At 38.1% G+C, this 20,048-nt stretch overlaps 1 protein-coding gene across 1 annotated transcript in view; it reads right to left on the bottom strand.

The window, feature by feature from the left end:
* Window positions 1-20,048, bottom strand: part of LOC131438444 (neuropeptide CCHamide-1 receptor-like) — a 246,901-nt gene that overhangs the window by 23,012 nt on the left and 203,841 nt on the right. Inside the window, exons 3-5 of the mRNA XM_058608469.1 lie at window positions 17,587-17,813; window positions 17,421-17,524; window positions 16,999-17,214 (exon numbers count right to left, since the gene is read on the bottom strand). Coding sequence (XP_058464452.1) covers window positions 16,999-17,214; window positions 17,421-17,524; window positions 17,587-17,813 — 547 coding nt within the window. The remainder of the gene's footprint in view (window positions 1-16,998; window positions 17,215-17,420; window positions 17,525-17,586; window positions 17,814-20,048) is intronic.

The following is a 20,048-nucleotide window of genomic DNA, read 5'->3' as shown; positions in this document are numbered from 1 at the left end:
CACATTCATTACACATAACTTTTTTCGTGAACCAAATCCCAAATAACGTAAACTTTTTTTACGTGCGACCTCGATTTATTAACTCTTGTTTAGTTCATAAATGGAGTTTTTACATACACACATACATACAAATGTTACATACATACACAGTGATTGCATAAGAGAAAGGCAAGAACTGTTTTAATCTTCTTACTGGTGTGCTGGAGCCTTTATCATGCTACTCATATTTTTATAAATATTACAGAGGGATTCATCAAACAGCTTTCCACTGAATCTTTAATAAAATCAAGAAAGTTCATTTGGCCAAAATAGCCAAACCTTTTCAATTTGTAAATAGTGTTGAGTCAAAATTAGAATATTTCTTCCGTTTCTTGCATCGTCGCTCTAGAACGGCGATTTGAATTACGATACCTTGTATTTCCGGAATCGAAAGTGTGTTTTTTGGTCCATAAGGAATACCTTTCATTTGAATCTAGGTTTCATTTGAATTTAGGTTTACGGTTCAACCATCTCTGAGAAATCGGAGTGAGACCCGTTTGGTAATATTAGACCACTTCTTGCGGTAGGTCCGCAACCGGAAACTGTATAACTGAAATGAGATTTTGGACATTTCACAACAAGATCTACAAACTTGGACTTCCCCGTTTGGCATAACACCGTTTAGCATAATAGTTAACGCCCGCAACTAGACAGAGGTGATTTCTGTGGAGTGATTACATAGCCTGTCTATATGAAAAAGGCTAAAAACAAGAAAAAACATGTTGGAATGGGAGTGTAAAGGGCGATGTTCTTACAAGCCAATTGTCGTTTGTTTGAAACCCGATCTAAACGGATTCATACGCTTACTGCGCAGGATCAACTGTCCAATACAGAGTGATAGCTTATAAAGTTTACAATGGTCTCCAATGAAACCCATTCATTGAATAGTACAACCATTTTTATATTTTTCTAATAACACTTTTTTTTACCGAGTAGGGCTTTTGTACCAATATTCATCTCATTAGTGGAGTTGCCATGATGTATAATAATATAACATAAAAATTAGTCAATAGATCGAGCAGAGACAGCAGATCTCACTCTAACTTATGGTTTGAGTAGAAGAGATGACTACTGAAGCTTATATGATGGGGTTACCTCAATTCTCTTTTTGTTTTTACATAAACGCAACTGTCATTTTGAACACTTCTGCATATTTGCATTATCTAAAAAAACAGATTTTTTTGATGAGTTTTTAACATATTTTTGTAAATAAAGGTATAGAATTTGCTCTAATTTTGGAAAAATTTCTGATACCCCCGAAGGCTCGACGAACTGAGCAAATGTCTGTGTGCGTGTGTAGTTATGTGTCCTGGAGTTCCTCTTAGGAGGATGTCGGAGTGTCTGTACTTCATGTTAGGAGCGGCTTCAAACAGCGTCTGTTCTGGTATCCAGAGGCTGAGTATGAAATGCTATATGCCGTCCAGCTAAATACAAGGTGGCAACCCCACCAACGCGATTGTCCTAGTGCTAGTAGGGACGTTAACCAGAGCAAGCACGATGATCCTCCGGCGAGACAGGGGTTAGCGTAGGCCTAATAAGCAATTTATTGCGATTAATACAGGAGAGAATACGACCCGGAACAATCGGCAGAGACCCACGCGAAGAAATACGGACTACGATTTGGAACTTGGAACCTGGAACGCAAGTCAACATGCAAGTCGCTAGGTTTCGCAGGCTGCGACAGGATAATATACGACGAACTAAATCCTCGCAACTTCGACGTCGTAGCGCTGCAGGAGCTTTGTTGGACGAGACAGAAGGTGTGGAAAAGCGCCTACCTTCTACCAAAGCTGTGGCACAACGAACGAGCTGGGAACTGGCTTTATAGTGATGGGCAAGATGCGTCAGCTAGTGATTGGGTGGCAGCTGGTCAACGCTAGGATGTGTAAGTTGAAAATTTGAGGCCGTTTTTTCAATTACAGCATCATTAGCGTGCACTTCTCATGAATGCTCAGGTAGGAAGGGAGGCAATGTACCGACCGGTAATCGGGCCGAACAGCCTGCATGCCGCATCGAATAACAACGGCCAAAGATGTGTTAACTTTGCGGCCTTCCGAGAAATGGTAATCAGAAGCACCTTTTATCCCCGCAAGGATATCCACAAAGCTACTTGGAGACCAACTCTGACCAACAGACCGAAAACCAAATCGACCACGTTTTGATCGACGGAACATTTTTCTCGGACATCAACAATGTTCGCACCTACCGCAGTGCGAATATAGATTCGGACCACTATTTGGTTGCTGTATACATGCGCTCAAAACTTTCGAACGTGGGTACCATACGTCGAAATCGAACGTCGCGGTTCAACATCGAGCGGCTCCGGGATGTTGAAGTAGCTCAAGATTACGCGCAACAGTTGACAGTGGCATTATCAACGGAAGAGCAGCTTGGTGCAGTTACTCTTGAAGATGGCTGGAGAGACATTCGTTCTGCCATTGGTAGCACTGCATCAGCAGCACTAGGTACGGCAGCTCCAAACGTAAGGAACGACTGGTTCGACGACGAATGTGAACAGTTAGTGACCGAGAAGAATGCAGCTTGGGCAAGCAAGCTGCAACACCGGACGAGAGCAAACGAGGAGCGATACAGACAGGCGCGGAACAGATTAAACTCAGTATCCTGTAGAAAAAAAGCGTAAACAGGAAGACCGAGATCGCGAAGCGATGGAACAGCTGTTCCGTGCTAATGACACAAGGAAGTTCTACGAGCGGGTGAACCGTTCGAGCAGAGGCCATGTGCCACAGGCCGATATGTGCAAGGACACCAACGGGGATCTTCTCACGAACGACTGTGAGGTGATCGAGAGGTGGCGGCAGTATTTCGACGAGCACCTCAATGGCGATGTGGCGGAATACGAAAGTGGCGGCGCGCTAACGAACTTGGGACCGCGTGCGGAGGACGATAGACTACCGGTCCCAGACCTCCAAGAAGTCGAGGATGAGGTAAGCCGGTTTAAAAATAATAAGGCCGCTGGCATTGACCAACCACCAAGCGAGCTAAGAAAAAACCGTGGTAATGCACTAGTGAAAGCACTGCACTGGGTCGTTACCAAGATCTGGGAGGGCGAGTTTCTACCGGAGGAATGGATGGAAGGAATCGTCTGTCCCATCTACATAAACGATGACATGCTGGATTTCTGCAATTACCGCGCGATCACTCCGCCGAACGCCGCCTACAAGGTACTATCCCAAATCTTCCGTCGACTTTCACCGATTGCAAACGAATTCGTGGGACAATATCACGTAGGATTTATGGGCGAACGTGCTACCACGGACCAAGTGTTCGTCATCCGCCAGGTGTTGCAAAAGTGCCGCGAATACAATGTGCCCACACATCACTTATTCATCGATTTCAAATCAGCCTACGACACAATCGTTCGAGATCAGTTATAGAAAACGATGTGCGTTGTTCGAGTATCGAGGATAAATTCGAGTCCTTTCGAAACTCGCAGAGGGCTACGGCAAGGTGATGGCCTTTTGTGTCTGCTATTCAACATTGATTTAGAGGGTGTGATAAGAAGAGCGAGGATAGACACGAGTGGCACGATTTTCAGTCGCTGATTATATTGACATTATAGCACGCAACTTTGAGAAGATGGAAGATACGTACATCGGACTAAAAACTGAGGTTCAGCGGATCGGACTAGATATCAATGTACCGAAGACAAAATAAATGAAAGGTAGGGGCTCGAGAGAAGATAATGTATGCCACCCATTACGAGTTATGATTGGCGGTGATGAACTCGAAATGGTCGACGACTTCGTGTACTTGGGCTAACTGGTGACTGCCGATAATGACACCAGCAGAGAAATTCAGAGACGCATATTGTCAGGAAATCGTGCTTACTTTGGACTGCCCAGGACGCTTCGATCAAGCAAATTCGCCGTCGTACGAAGTTAACTATCTACAAAACGCTGATTAGACCGGTTATCCTCTATGGGCACGAGTCCTGGACAATGCTTGTAGAGGATCAACGTGCACTGGGTGTTTTTGAACGGAAGGTGTTGCGAACCATCTTCGGCGGAATGCGGATGTACGACGGTTCGTGGAAAAGGCGATTGAACCATGAACTGCTGGGAGGACCAACCCTCGTTCAAACGGCCAAGGTTGGGCGGTTACGGTGGGCCGGACATGTTGTTAGAAGGCCGGAGAACAACCCGGTAAAAATGATCCTCGATAATGATCCGACCGGTATAAGAAGAAGAGGCACGCAGCGGGCAAGATGGATCAATCAAATTGAAGACGACCGCATTAGGCTGGGTCTTCATCCAATAACGCCTGCCATTCCTCGTCTTCGATTTTTGTTCGGAACAAAGATGTTCATCGAAATTTTTACTTTTAAATTAACGGTAATACATGTGATTTTCTAGCAACAACCGATGAGATTCAACTGTTTTTTTCTTTTGGTGAAATAACGATAAAATACTATTGAAACGAAAAGAGTTCACTGTTCACTGAAATAAACAACTAGAGTAACCGTATCGCCATTCATCTTAGCTCCAGTAGTCATCTCAAATACGAAAACCATTAGTTAGAGTGAGTTCTACTGTCTCTGTTCGATAGATTGACTTCAAGAGTAAAATGAAATTAGGTACATTCGCTTGGAGTTTTCGTGTGGTTTTAACAATAGTACTGAAAAAGTTTTGAACTATTTTTTCTTTGATATTGCCTCTTAGAGCCGTAAATATTGTATTAAATTTTATTACCATCCTTTAATTCAAAGTCGAGTAAAGGACAAAATTACATGGCGACTCTACTAATGAGATGACTCTTGATTTCCTTATAACATATAACATATACAGCAGTTGTATTTAAAAAAGACCATGCAGAGGCTAACAATTGTGTTCCTAACGACTATAAATCGCTTTATTGTGGTTATTTTTCCACATTTGAAGATTAAATTATGCGTGCTGACAGAGGGACTGAAAAAAGGGTCGGGAAATGCATTTATACTTTCCGGGCATGTAACTGAAAATGATTTTATCAGTGGAAATGGTCATCACTTTACCAACGGTTACTACATCTAGTCTATCCATTGTCGTTCACTCAGGTCCGCTTCGGTTTGTTTGTTTGTGTGGTATGGTGCCCATTAATTAAAATTTTGTGGTTTCCATAATGGTTGTAGTCATTGCCAATTGTATGAAATAACCGGTTCTGTGCGTTTAATAAATCCTATTAAATAATGGTCTTGTACCTAGTCAACGATGGTTGCTATAGTACTTTTTGAATGGTTGTGTCGTTTATACTTCTAGCGGTCGTTCGATCACATATTAAGAAACCGCATATATTCGGTTGAATGATTTTAAGCTATCGATTGAAATTTCGATTCGAAATTTCATGTCTGGATGGTATCATTTTCTTAAAAGTTGTTCCATTTGATGACAATTTTTTCTATTGTCCATTGATGGACCTTGTCCCTTCTAAATTCTGTGCAAATTTATATAGTTTTCTTTTATTCAAACATTCACTTTTCTCTCTCTCTCAATCAACTAGTTAGTAAGACACACTACATAGTAATAGAAAGTGTATACATTTTTCTACAAAATTCTTACAATCAATCTTAACCAACATGAATAGTGTTGTTCCTTATTACTACAGCTAGTTAGTGAAGGAAGGGTTTTGCAGAACAAAAATTTGGATGGTTGGCATGTTTTTTTTTTCTTAAAAATTTATATACAAATTTAAATTTTTGCTAAAAAAAACATTGCCATTCATGTAAAAATTTGCCGATGGATTCGCTTGTGTTTTTAAAAGCGAGTTTCGGTATTGGTTGTCGTTTTCTTTACCGCGTGTTAGGGATGTCTGATACCGAGTCGATACTTTCTTCCAAGAATCGGATATTTTTGGTATCGATATCGCATCAGAGCGATACTGTCAGTATCGATACTTTTGGTCTCGATGCTTACAGTATCGCAACAGATTGAAGTCAATTCCCATTACGACGGATCATTTTGTATGTTTTAAGTATAGAGCCTTTAACCTTAAGGTCATTCGCTTCTTCTGGCCTGAAAAACTATTTAACCCTATGTGCGAAGTTGGGAATCGAACCCGTCCCCAATGGAACACTTTCACTTCTTCGGCTTTGACGAACCGTCAAGTCCGCGCATGTATTGGTATGACGTGAAGTAGCCGTCTTTGAAATTCGTTCTCGATAATGACCACATTTCTACGTGTATTTTTTCTTGAGTTTCTGATTTGCACCCCTATATAGAAAATAAAGATGTGTTCCACACCAAAAAAGAATTGTAACAATCTCGATGTGATTTTGAATCGATGTGAGAAAAAGTTATACGTACTGAATTGCAATAATTTTCAGTTTTCAAGAGATACATTGCATCACCCTAACTGAATACTGTGTATGATTCTGATATGAAATTATGCATCTTTTCGTGTAATATTACAACCTTTAGAACGACACCAAGATTATTGTGCTATTATATCGTAATCGCTGCACATTGGTAGTGAGTAGTGATGTGCAGCAATTTTGATGTAATATCACAAATGTGTTGGTGTTGTTTTAAAGGTTATAATATTATACGAGAAGATGTATAATTTCCTATCAGAATCGTCTATTCATTCAAGCTCGTCGTCGTATTCAGTCAAGCTGATGTATATTTCTTGAAAATAGAAAATTATTGAATTTGTTCTTCAATACGTCTAATTTTTTAGAACGACACCAAGATTATTGTGCTATTATATCGTAATCGCTGCACATCAGTAGTGAGTAGTGGTGTGCAGCAATTTTGATGTAATATCACAAATGTGTTGGTGTTGAGATTGTTGCTGTGTGGGAACACTTTTCTGTACATCATAAAATAACGCCACAGTCGACATTTTTATTTTATTTTGAAATGATTGCCACCCAAGTATCAATTGATACTTACAGTGTATCGATACTTTATTGCTATTTGATATCGATACCCAAAATTTCGGTACCCATCGATATCTTGTATCGATACTGAAAATTTCGGTATCCCGATACCCTAGGTATCGATACTTTGCCTTCCGAGTACCATCCCTACCGCGTGTTTGAAATCGAACATCACACATAGCGTGCATCGTTCGTAGAGGCGGTGTTGTGTTTTCTTCTTTCGTTGCACCGCATGTACGTACCGGTGTACATTATAAGACGGTTTAAAAATTTGGACACACATCACCTTATAATTTTGGAATCGGAAGTCAGATCCAGTTTGATTCAGGAGTTATGAATGTAACCATAAGACCACCCATTTCATCCTAAACAAACATATCGGTCGAGTCATTACTGAGAAAAGTAAGTTCGCTTCATTTTAGAGTTTGTGATCACTATTTTCGGTCCTTCCGGAATCGGAAGCCGGGAACTGGTATAGCCGGAAAGGATACGTTTGGCCGTCAACTGACAAGTCCTATCGGTTCTAGCTGATTTAAGCCCCCAGCATGACTGTTTCACATCACTGATCTGTATAACTGGTTGCAATGAACACTCTTTATCCTGTAATTTCGGAACCGGATGGCGGATCCAGATAAAATTCAGAAGTTTCGTATAGAACCATAACACCAATCATTTTAATCTAAGTTTGTAGAAATCGGTCATATCATCTTTAAGAAAAGTGAATAAGAAATTTGAAATTAGATTTTTTTCTTCAATCATTATGTAATTCCGGAACCAGACGTCGGATCAAGATGAAATTAAGGAATTTTCTAGACATTTTGCGAACGCGACGAACTGAGTATATGGTATATGAAACTCGGCCCTCCAAGCCCCGATTCAAAAGTCGGGTTTCACAGTGATTGCGTAACCTTTCTATATGAGAAAGGCAAAAAGAAGCTTTCTGGAAGAAGATTTGCATCGAATCTTGAAGTCATCGCTGAGACTGAAGAGTTTTTTTGGGGATAATGGGAAAAGTGTTGTTTTCTTTGTCAGACTGGGACTGTTTGACTGTATGTAGTGTATTTTTTCTAGCACATTGTAATGCTCACAGTGGCTGATGCGATAAGTTGCACTAGGCTATCGTAAGCGACATGGGAATTCTGGAAAATATTTGTTCCTACTAGGATATACTTCATGGTGTTGCATATTTTGATGACAGTTAAAATAACTGGCCGGGTTGACGGTTCAATGCATAGGAAGCTGGTCTTACAAGCCAGTTGTCGTATGTTCGAGTCCCGACCTGGAAGGATTCTTAGTGTTAGTAGGATCCATAGTACTAGCCATGCAATGATTCTGTACGCTAAGAATCGGCTGCGAAGTTTGTTGAAACAGAAAGGCCAAATTTCACAAAAGGAATGTAACTTTATTTAGCAAAGGAACTTTGCTTGCCATGCTAAAATAGCTCTTATTCATTAATTTCATTTTAGGCTCAACAATTTCAGTGACATTATTCGATTCGGATGATTAAATCTGGCAACTGGCGATTTTCCGTTCCGTTCAACACACAATGTTAATATTGATCGTGAAATATTTGAAAACCTCCAAACGCGTAAGCAACGAGATGAACACGTGAGTTACGAGTTACGCCACAGTTCATCCAAACTTGCGTTCTGTATTTGTCTGTAAACTAGTTTTTAAAGATGGTAGATGTTATTTTGCAAGCACTTTCTTCAAATTGTTGAATACTTTTGTGCTGTAGTACAAAAAATGTGTCTAAAAACCTGTTTTAATCCACCTAGTGGTGTAATGATGCCTTTCTCATATGAAACATACTATGATATATAATATTGTGGTATTCTTCAAAATAATGTTCTTCGATTCTTGAAATATAATTGAATTCTTGAATAACCGAAATAAGACTGTTGGGCCGTCTACTTACAATGACTACCGATTGGAGTAATTTTGAGGCTGATTAAGAAAATTGTTTACGTTTTCTGTTCGCCTCTTTAAGTGATGGTATAAAATTTTTATCGCACTATGCCCTATAATTTCGGAACCGGAAGTCGGATCCGAATGAAATTCAGAAGTTTTGTATAGGATCATAAGATTTGAATCTAAGTTTGCAAAAATTGGTAACGTCATCTTTGAGAAAAGTGAATAAGTAATTTGAAATTGAAATTTTTTACACTAATCACCCTATAAATCCCGAACCGGAAGTCGGCCCCAAGAGAGATTCAGAAGTTTGGCAAAGGACTCTTAGATTATTCATTTGAATCTAAGTTTGTAAAAATCTGTCACGTCATCTCTCAGAAAGGTTAATACACATAATTTAATTTTTTTGACATTTTACCTCATAACTCAGGAACCGGAAGTCTGACCCAAACAAGATTTAGGAATTTTGTATGCAACCATAAGAACTTTCATTTGTATCTTAGTTTGTGAAAATCGAGAAAAGTTGGTGCACTTATTTTCACTTTTTTTACATTCGACGATTTCGGTTATTCTTTCAAGTATCGAAAAAAATGTTTTGCAGCATACGACAGTATTATAGTATGATTGATATGAGAAAGGCATCATTACACCACTAGGTGGAATAAGACAGGTTTTTAGTGTACATTTTTATTGTGCCTCGTCGATTTCCTACAACTTATACATTGACAACATTTTTATACGATAAATAGCTTTCAAGTTAAAACTATTTGAAGAAAATGCATGCACAAAAATTAATCCCGAGTTCAGTTCATCTTCATCCGTGCAGAACAAATGTCCACAAAATTTCATTCAAATCGAGATCTTGATTTTTCACCGTTTCTGCGGTTAATCTCTGGAATTGCTAATTCAAAATATTTTCATTCAGTTTTTGCTGAATAACTGATTCGAACTTCTTATATTCTATATTCCGGGAGAAAATACACACTCCAAACCTAACTCATATTAAGATGGTAGCTCAAGTAGTTGCTATGCTGGATATTATTAATTTAACATCAAAGTTAACCGAAAGTATGATGTATTTTAATTATACAATAGTAGCAGTAAACTTAATTATTTTCAATGTTAATTTATAAACTCTTTCCGTGAATTAAAACTGTCATTTACGGCAAAACAAAAAAAAACTGAGTCCCACTTTAAACGAGCAACATGACTCTAACGACTTGAATCAATGTTTATGTCAACAATAGATTCAAAGCTGCGGGGCAGTGTGTATGTTATTCTTTAAAAGAATCTTTTGTGTTGTGTGCTGTGGATCTGCCGGTGACTTTCTATGAAAGCTTATTTTGCTCTCGACTGTTTTGTTTGACTGTTTCTATTCAGAGCGACGCGCTTTACAACGTGAGAGATACTTATTACATACAATTTAATTGTAACATTTTCGAATAAGGTTCTAAACTCGAAGTGTTAAGATACTTAAAAGTTCAGTCAATTTAGACGAAAATGCCGTCTTTTTGGTGATCGGTACAATCCAGGCCAGTATCTTAGGCCACGGGCCAGATGTTATACCAGTGATTGTTCTAATGAACTGTTCACAGATTTGCACGTTTCAATTCTTCCGGCTGCTTTGGAACACGTCGCAGCTACTGGTGAGGGTTGACAGTTAATGATGTTTTAATGAAGTAATATATCATTAACTGAATGTTTATTTAGGAAATGTTTAATCAAAGCTGTTCAAGACACTATTCCCAAATGTATCATCGCTCATGGTCTTACAAAAATTTCAACCAACAACAACATAACAATCATCACACAGAAAATATTATTCAGGATATTTAATTCAGGACATTTGATATAATATTTAATAGGAGACCGGGGCTAAACCGGACACTTTTTGGAAATTGAAAAAAAACATTACAACTAGGTTATCTATACTGTTGTGAAATTTCAACTTTCAGCAACAATTCCCAATTTGTGAATTAGAAAAATATGCGTATTCATCAGAGAATATAGGTGTTGTATCGAAACTTCACGCCCTGCAGTACCAAATAATTGATATTGAAACTGACTTTAGAATCTTAATTGAAGACTCTAAAGTCAAATTTCAAGGTATTCAGGAGCATGCATTCAGTGTTATGTAGAACTCCGATCTGGAAAGATACTAGATTTTCTGTTGAACCACCAAAATATTACATTTGAAAGTGATTTCATCATTTTTATTATCTGTCCTGGAAATGTTGGATTGTGGTCTAAAATACGAGTTTTTGCGAAAAGATTATTTTAACTACATAGTTAAAAATAAATTTGTAAAATTCCATGGAATAAAGTGTAACAAGAGGAATCCACCATGTATAACAGAATATTTTGCGCGATTGGAAAATTACATGGCTAGAAATCAAAAGCTAAAACGATCGGAAACGCTACTGGGATATGACACAGAAAATCATTAGATCACAAAGATCGTTTGTGAATTGATTGAGCCACAGAAGAACATATCTGCTTGCCTGATAAATGGTACATAGAAATTCATACAGTCACAAATCTAGCCGTGTGAAAGCGACAAGTGAATGTTACGCAATCAGTCATGACAAAAATACAGTTGATCTCCAGTAAAATGCATTCTACATATGTTAAAGCGTACGATGTATTGAAAATTCATTGAAAATAAACTTAATATTAGAATTTGAACAAATTATTGGAAATTTATGTTACATTCAATGGGAAATAATGTTTAATACAGAATTATGTCTTCTCTAATTTTGTCAGAACAGAATTTCTGTTAGTTTTCAGATATTTTTACTGTGTGCATTTCTTTTAAAAATGGAAGTATGAAGTCATCGAGTACTTTGGGCATATATTGTTTCAGCTAGAATCGTAGTTTAATGGTTTCAAAATAGACTTTAGGTTTCGATGTATCAGATGATGAGTGGCCTGGGTAAAAAAATCATGTCACTCAAACAAAAATTCTCAAACGCTTTCAAATCTATCTTACAAACTTGGGTGATGACAAAATGTTTAATCTATTAACATGTAAAACAAATGTTGTGTCTGTTTTGATGTCAATTTCTGCTCTATTTGCTGTTTAGTTATTGATATGATGTATTTAATAATTCTAAATTTTTCTGTGACGTAATTAATGAAGACCAAATTCAAAAAATGAATGATTTTTACAACAATAACCGAGATTTATGACAAACTTAACGGACAAATGGTGCAGGCAGACAAATTATGTTCGCTAGAATGAAGAAACACATTAAAAAGCATGACCAATGTAGTAAATAGAAAAGTAAATTTGAATAAAAATTCGTTTGATTTTTTGTTAATTTATCTGAGCAACAGTTCTCAAAATAGTGTATGGATTTGTGCTTGAACGACCTTTAACTTGATATATGATCGAAACGCATTTGAAAATAATTGTGTGATGAAGAAGTGTTTTTAAATTCGCTTTGGTTTTTTGGCATGTGTATAAAGATTGCTCGTTTGCATTTTGTACGTTCACATTCGAGATTCTAAGTACTGTTTGAAACATTACTCTTTGGTACGAGTAAGCAAAGTTTCCAGGAAGCCTTATTGTTTTAATACAGATCAGCTCTTATGATGCAGTTAAGTTCTGTTCCAATTGTTTTAGCTATATTTTTACTTTCTCATGTAGAAAGAATAAGCAATCACTTTGAAATTCGACTTTCAAACTGGTGTCCGGAGCGTCGAATGTCATATATCATTCGGTTCAGCTCGACGAACTAAGCAAATATATGTGTGTGTATATGTAATTATACGTGTATGTGACAAATAAAGACTGTCCCAGAGAGTATGGACGCAACCAAAAACCACTGCCATTTCGCAATGGTTCAGAATCTGTCAATTTTTATGGCTGCGTCCTGTTGTTTACACTCTTCTCTAACCACATGTGCAGTTGTTTATTCGTTTTTATTAGTTTGTTTCGAAATGCGTGGACTTTCAGCAGAACAACGTCGAAAAATTGTGTACAAATGGTACACAGAACCCGGACTGTCACTGAGAAAGATAGCAAAAATGGAAGAAGTAAGTGAAAAAGCCGTGCGAAATGCAATCAGGAAGTTCGGTGAGGATAACACTTTTGAGTATAAACCAAAAACGGGTCGAAAAAAAGGTCCTGCTAACCCTCAGTTGGATAAACGTATACTGAAAGCGTTCGAGTGAAAGAAGGAGGTTTCAGTTCGGGATGTGGCCAAAAAAGTGGGCACTTCGAAGTCAAATGTTCTTCGTGCTAAAGAATGTTTGAATCTATGAACCTACAAGAAGCATCGATCAGACCGAGGGTTCGAAAGCTGTACAGTACGATTCTTGATGGAAATTCGAACTGCATAATCAAGGACGACGAAACCTACGTGAAACTCGATTACAAATTCTTGCCAGGACCACAATATGATACGGTGCGAGAAGAGAAAGTGTTAAACCAGTCATTGATTGAAGTCGAAAAATTTGGTAAGAAAGCTATTGTCTGGCAAGCAATTTGTAGCTGCGGTAAGATTTCGAAACTTTTCATCGCCACTGCTTCAATGAACAGCGAAATATACATCAGGGAATGTTCACAAAAACGACTTCTACCCATGATTCGAAGCCACAAGGATCCTGTTGTCTTCTGGCAAGATCTTGCTTCTTGCCACTACTCGAAATCAACGGTAGAATGGTATACTAAAAAAATTGTCACTTTCGTCCCAAAAGACATGAATCCACCAAATTGCCCAAAACTTTGACCAATTCAGGAATTTTGGGCATTAAAGAGGGCACATCTTAGGATACATGTCTCGGCAGCCGAAACCATTCAACAGTTCGAAAAAAAAGGAAAAAAGTGTCAAAACTTGTCACCAAGAAGTTTGTACGGAATTTAATGAGGAACGTTCGCAAGTAGGTGCGCCAGCTAGTCTTCAATGGCTAAGTAGTAAATGTTGAGAATAATATTCTGTTGTTGTAGTCTAATATTAAATTGAATATCTAACATTTGTGAATTATTTACAGCGAAATCAAAGTGCGTCCATACTTTCTGTGACAGTCTTTATTGTCACTCAATTTTTTCTGGTTAAACCGATTTTCACAAACTCAGATTGAAATGAAATTCTTATGGTCCCATACAAAGCTTCTGGATTTAATTTTTATCCGACTTCCGGTTCCAGAGTTACAGGGTGATATGCACCAAAAACTGAAAATAACATCTCTCAATTTTATCGAAAATGGCTTAATGGATATTTTAATTTTAGATTATAGAAGTTATAGAACCTTGATTCGCCTCTTCGGGCCAGCAAAGTTTCCTGACCCTATGTGCGGGGTTGGGAATCGAACCCAGGTGGGCTGCGTGAAAGGCATCGACTTACCCATCACCCTATATCTGTCCCCAAAATATGGAAATGTTTTTTAAATTAAAATGGAGCTCATTTAATTTTCTCATGTATGATGGAATCGACATATAAAGTATATAAATGTAGTAGTGTTATTCAAAAAACCTTTTTAATCCACCTAGTGGTGTAATGATGCCTTTCTCATATTACTTATATTTTCAAAAACATCACTAGAGTATTCTGTCAAGTTTCTATTTTTTCAAATTTGAATAAAATCGAAAACTTTCTTCGGTATAAACTACCATCACCTTTTCATTTTGTAAACAGTCAAGTTAATATAGATTTGAATGTGGCAACCCTGCACGCTATACAAAACAGAACAAAGCACGATGTGTGCTAGGCGGTGCGTTTTCTTCTTCTTCCGTACCAGCACGTGCCGATGCGTACCGATTTTGCATCATTTTGTATGACAGTTTAAAATTTGCAAATTTTTGAAACTCATTGCCCTTTAATTTCGGAACCGGAAGTCAGATCTGGATGAAATGGCACAGTATCTTTTATGACAATGAGAGCTTTAAATTGAATCATGATTTGTGAAAATCGGATAAACCGTTGCTGAGAATTCGAAGCGAAGCTTTTCTTCACCATTACCGTTACCATTACCATTTATCCGGAAGCGGAAACCGGGTACTAGTAGTTCCAACGTAGATTTATATATCCACCAACCAACAAGTTCTGCCAACTAGATGAACTTACCAGTAAGTTTTATAAAAATGTGCACTTCGTTTCACCATCGCTAGTGAAAAAATACTCATAAAATCGAAAATTTTTACTAATGCCGCTGTAATTCCGAAACCGGAAGTCGGATTTGGATCAACTTCTCGAGGACTTTTTAAAGAATTTTGAGACCTTTCAGTTTGTAAAAATCGGTTGAGAAAATTCTAAGAAAATTAAATGCGCATTTTCTCATAAATTTGCACATATTGCCTTGTAATTCCGGAACCGGAAGTCGGATAAAAATGAAATTCAATAGCGATCTATGGGACCATAAGACCTTTCGTTTGAATCTAAGTTTGTGAAAATCGGTCACGCTAAATCTGAGAAAAGTATCATCCTGTAATTCCGGAACCGGAAGTCGGATCGGGATAGAACCATAAGACCTTTCATTTGAATCTGAGTTTGTGAAAATCGGATCAGCCATCTTTGAGAAAATCGAGAGACATTATTTGTCACATACACACATACAACACAAACATTTGCTCAGTTCGTCGAGCTGAGTCGTTCAGGGCCTCGGTTCTAAAGTCGGTTTTCACAGTGATTGTATAACCTTTCTATATGAGAGAGCAAAAAGTTTTCATAACAGGTTTCTAACCAGTAAATCGTGTTTAAATGAATTTTGCTGTAGTATATATGAGATGATGAATAATATGAGAAAGGCATCATTACTCCACTAGGTGGGTTAAAACAGCTTTTTTATTTTTATTATTAAACAACACTTATGAAATTAACTTGAAATATAGTTTTAATACCAATTGGAAATAAAATTGTAGCCAAAAAATCCATTATTTTTGCCTTTTTCATATAAAAAGGTTATGCAATCACTGTGAAAACCAACTTTTGAACAGAGGCCCGAGGGTCATACACCATTCGACTCAGTTCGTCGAAATCACAACATGTCTGTTTGTGTATGTATGTACGTATGTGAATTTGAGACAAATAATGTCACTAAATTTTCTCAGAGATGGCTGAACCGATTTTCACAAACTCAGATTCAAACAAAAGCTCTTATAGTGCCATAGCTAGTAATTTAATTTTATCTCTATCCGACTTTCGGTTCCGGAATCACAAGGTAATATGTGCATATCTATGAGAAAATGCGCACTCATTTTTCTTGGAAATTTCTTATCCGATTTTCACAATCTAAGATGCATATGGAAGGTCTTGAAGTTCTTTAAAAAGTCTTCGGAAAGTTGGTTCAGTTCCGGTATTACAGCGCGATAAGCGAAAAATTTTCTATCTCATGATTATTATTTCACAAGTGATGGCAAAATGAGGTGGTCCTGGTCCGACTTCCCTTTCTGAAACTATAGGGTAAAGTGTGTTTAAAATTTTAAACCGTCATTTAGTGCGACGATGAAAAGAAAAATTCTTATTAACTAGACAGAAATAATTGAAAAGGTTATGTTAGTTTATACCCAAAGAAAGTTTCTACTTTTACTTCTTCCGAGTTACAATGATTTGAAAAAAGTGCGCGCCAAAGATATAATTTGCCTTTTTAAAGTTGAATATTTAGTCGAACTGTTTGCCATCAGGCCCGTACCCAGGATTTCGTTTCGGGAGGGGCCCAAGGTAAAAAAATAATGTTACTGAAGACTGCTTATGTACCTAATTTTTGGTGTGCCTCTTACGGGTGTTTTTAACAGACACTTTAAACTTTTTCACTGGATCTATTATTGTATTACATTTGTTTACGTTTACTGGCTTGTTATTTCTGCAACACATGCCTCAGGCCTTCTAAATAATTATATATCTATTTTTGATTTCGGCAGGGGCCCCCCCTCTGGGTACGTGACTGTTTGCCATACTGCGCATCTTAATTCTATACTACCGTTTCTGTTGTTAAGTTTTGGTATTGCTTTTTTTAAAATAAAAATAGGATTGATTAATGTACTAGAACTGTGTTAACATTGCTACTTTTCTAATCCATTTAACGTTCAAAATATAGATCCTTTTGTCGAGCATTTCAATGTTAAAGCGAGTATTCTCGTAGTCGAACAAGTGTCACCATTTGATTCCTCTACCGACCTTAATGTAACGGTGTCAAAGTTCAGAGATGTGTTATTCTTCATGTCGGATACATACCTGACGTACCGTTCCTTGCGTCTCACCAGGCACATGTTTCGCACTGTGGATTAGATGACGTGCTATCAGCGCGTAGAACAGTGCAATAATACACAACGGAATCGCATAGTAGGCCAGGAATTTGCAGAGCACAATACCGCGGGCATATTCCGGTCCCCACTCGCCCGGAAATGGGTAGCAAAACTCGATTGTTACGTCCTTGTTCACTTTCTCAATCTGCCAGTTGAATGTGGGATGGTTTCGTTACAGGTCACACCGTGACGGCATGCGTGAAAAGAAAATGAAACAAGCGATAAGGAACGGACATGATAAATTTACGCTCCACCACCAGTAAAAGCAAATCTATCTTTCGTTACTGCTAGCTGTTACAATATAGGACATGCAGCACGATTCAACCATGTGATCAAATGGAATGCTCTTACCCTGATATGTGTTCCGACGATAGCAGGAGTTGCAAACAGAATGGCCAGTACCCATATGAAGACTGCAATAATGATAGTCATCCGCGTCGCTTTTCGTCCACCACCTAGAATTGGATTGTTATTCAACACGTTATGCGCCAGAGAACGCAGTAAGCTGGTGACAAACCATGAGCGTGAAATTTCCGCAGAGGATCAACTATGGCGAAGAACCGGTCCCCGGATAGGGCGGTCAGTGTGAATACTGACACCCCGATTGAAACATCTTTGATGAACTCAGACGAGGTGCAGAGCAAGCTACCCCAGGGCCACGAATCCAGCGTGTAGACAATTGACGTGAATGGAACTGTTGTCACGATGAGCAGCAGGTCGGCCAACGCCAAGGATAATATATAGCTGCAATGACAGAATGACAGAAAGCGCAAGTTGGAGAATCAGCAAAATTAATTTGTAGCTGGAGGCGGTTGAAATTCGATTGTGGGAATTCACTAGGAAAAGTTCCGAGCACGAATCGGAAGAGTGGCGCCTGCTATTTGCTGCAATCACGTTTGCGTGTGACGGAATGGCAACGGATAACTTGTTTATCAGATAATTGCTACTATTGTAATTGAAGCCACCCTGGGGTGCAGGATAACTGCAATTTGTGGCATGACCCTGGTTAATATATTGCTGTAGTGTAGGATTTCTATTCATCTATTACTGGTTATGTTGTTAAAAACGATATTACAATGCCACTTTGGTAAGTGTTTAGTTTCATGTCCTGGATTCAGACTGTATCAAACTAGAAAATTATAACTCATTTGTATACAAGCGTTAATTTTAGGTATCTGAGTTTTACCCCAACTGTTTTAGAAAACACGCTGCATATATTCGCTTGATTTCTTTTTGTCTATTCTATAATCAGAGAGGCTTGAAATTTTAAGGGATCTGTGTAAACAGAAAGAAATTGCCAAAAATAACTAATACTGTCTTTTCAATTAGGATTTGCAAGATAGTGTGTCGAATGAATTCGTGATGAATAAATTTCATGCTTGACCGTTGTCATGGACTTGTTTACTTTATCAAACGACGGTCAAACAGCTGAGAGTTGTGAAGGTTTGTTATTAGTAAAATCTAATAGAGTGTGTTTGCTGAAATTGTAATTGATATTTCGCACTGCTTATTCACGATAACGTTTCCGTGCTATCACTTGTTCAAAAATGGTTGATTGCTTTTTTGGCAGTTCAGATGTGAAACAATGTTATGATACTTGCATTCACAATCGCTACTTCAGATTCCACGTAATTATTTTTTTATTGAATAATCAAATCACGTTTCTTTTACAATCTTCATCAATGCAGAAATAGCGAACCCCTGTACACTTTGTAGCGCAATAATATAAAACTAGATGTAAATAAATTAAAACTACTTTCCATCAATTTTAATGACTATTGATAAAAGTTGTTACAATGCTCTATGGTTCTCAATTTGTTTATATCGCGGGCTTCAGGTTGGATATAGCTATTCCATGATAAATAATTTCAATGGCTGCTTGGCCACCAATGAAAATTGCCCTTCAATGTCAACTTCCTTCTCGAGTAACTTGGCAAAGAATTTTACTACGGTTGGTGTGAGTCTACCAAACAGGTTAGTCGTGTGCCTCGTGTGGCATCCGCTGGAATTATTTCAACCAAAAATTGATTCCTGTTCCATGTCGTGAAAGGCTACTAAAACGGGAGCTAGCAAGTCAAGACTTATATCCGTGCCCATGACTTAATGATTATAGGAGCTTCAATAATGTAGTTGTATACAAAACACTCAAGTATCCAAGATTCAAGTGCAGGATGATGTATCTATTACATCTTCATCCCACGACACAGGACCTTATACGAAAAAATATGGATGTTCTTGGGCTGCATCTAAACATGTCAGCTATTGGCTAAGGTTTTTTCGTAATAAAATTTTTATTCTGGCCTTTTTGCGTAAAAGCTTCACGTGGCCGATTGGCTTACATTTTTGTTAATTTTTTTTGTTTGCTATTGGATCTCGTTGTCACCCTTTTTCTAAAGGAAGATGAGTTTCCATTTCCATCCAACGAGGATCGGGGGTCACTTCGTCCGCGGCTTATGTCATCATCCATTGCTTCATCGTCGTTGTTGTGTGTGATTTCCGTTTTCTTTTCGTTGTCCTTGTTGATCGTAGTCTTGGGCTCGTTGAGAGTTGCTGTACATGCGCCTTGTTGTACATTGCTTGCAGTTGCTGGTTGGTTGGAGGGTAAGTTGTTAATTGCAGCTGGTGTACTTTGTTCTATAGGGGATACTGATGGTTTCGTTGAAGGGGATGTTTCATTGTTGTTTGCGGCTGTCACAGGTGTACTGGGGTTGCTTGGGGTTGGTGTGAAGGAAGCGCCGTTGTCCTTTGGTGTAGTTGTCTCCTTGTCCAGTTTATCACATGGCTTACCGTAGTGAACAGCTTTTTGGTAATATTGACATGTGGCCATCTGATTGTCATAGGTAACAAGTAATTTGCACGGAATTCTTGTATCTTGACCGAAAATCACATAAGAAGGTATAGCCTTCTTCAAGTGTATGCGTAATAAATGTACGCCATTTAGAATACCGGGGAAAAAGTTCTTCCACTTTTCTTTTTCGA

The sequence above is a fragment of the Malaya genurostris genome, chromosome 3 (genome assembly GCF_030247185.1).
Source record: "Malaya genurostris strain Urasoe2022 chromosome 3, Malgen_1.1, whole genome shotgun sequence".
Classification (NCBI taxonomy): domain Eukaryota; kingdom Metazoa; phylum Arthropoda; class Insecta; order Diptera; family Culicidae; genus Malaya; species Malaya genurostris.
This window is presented reverse-complemented; position numbering and strand designations above follow the sequence as displayed.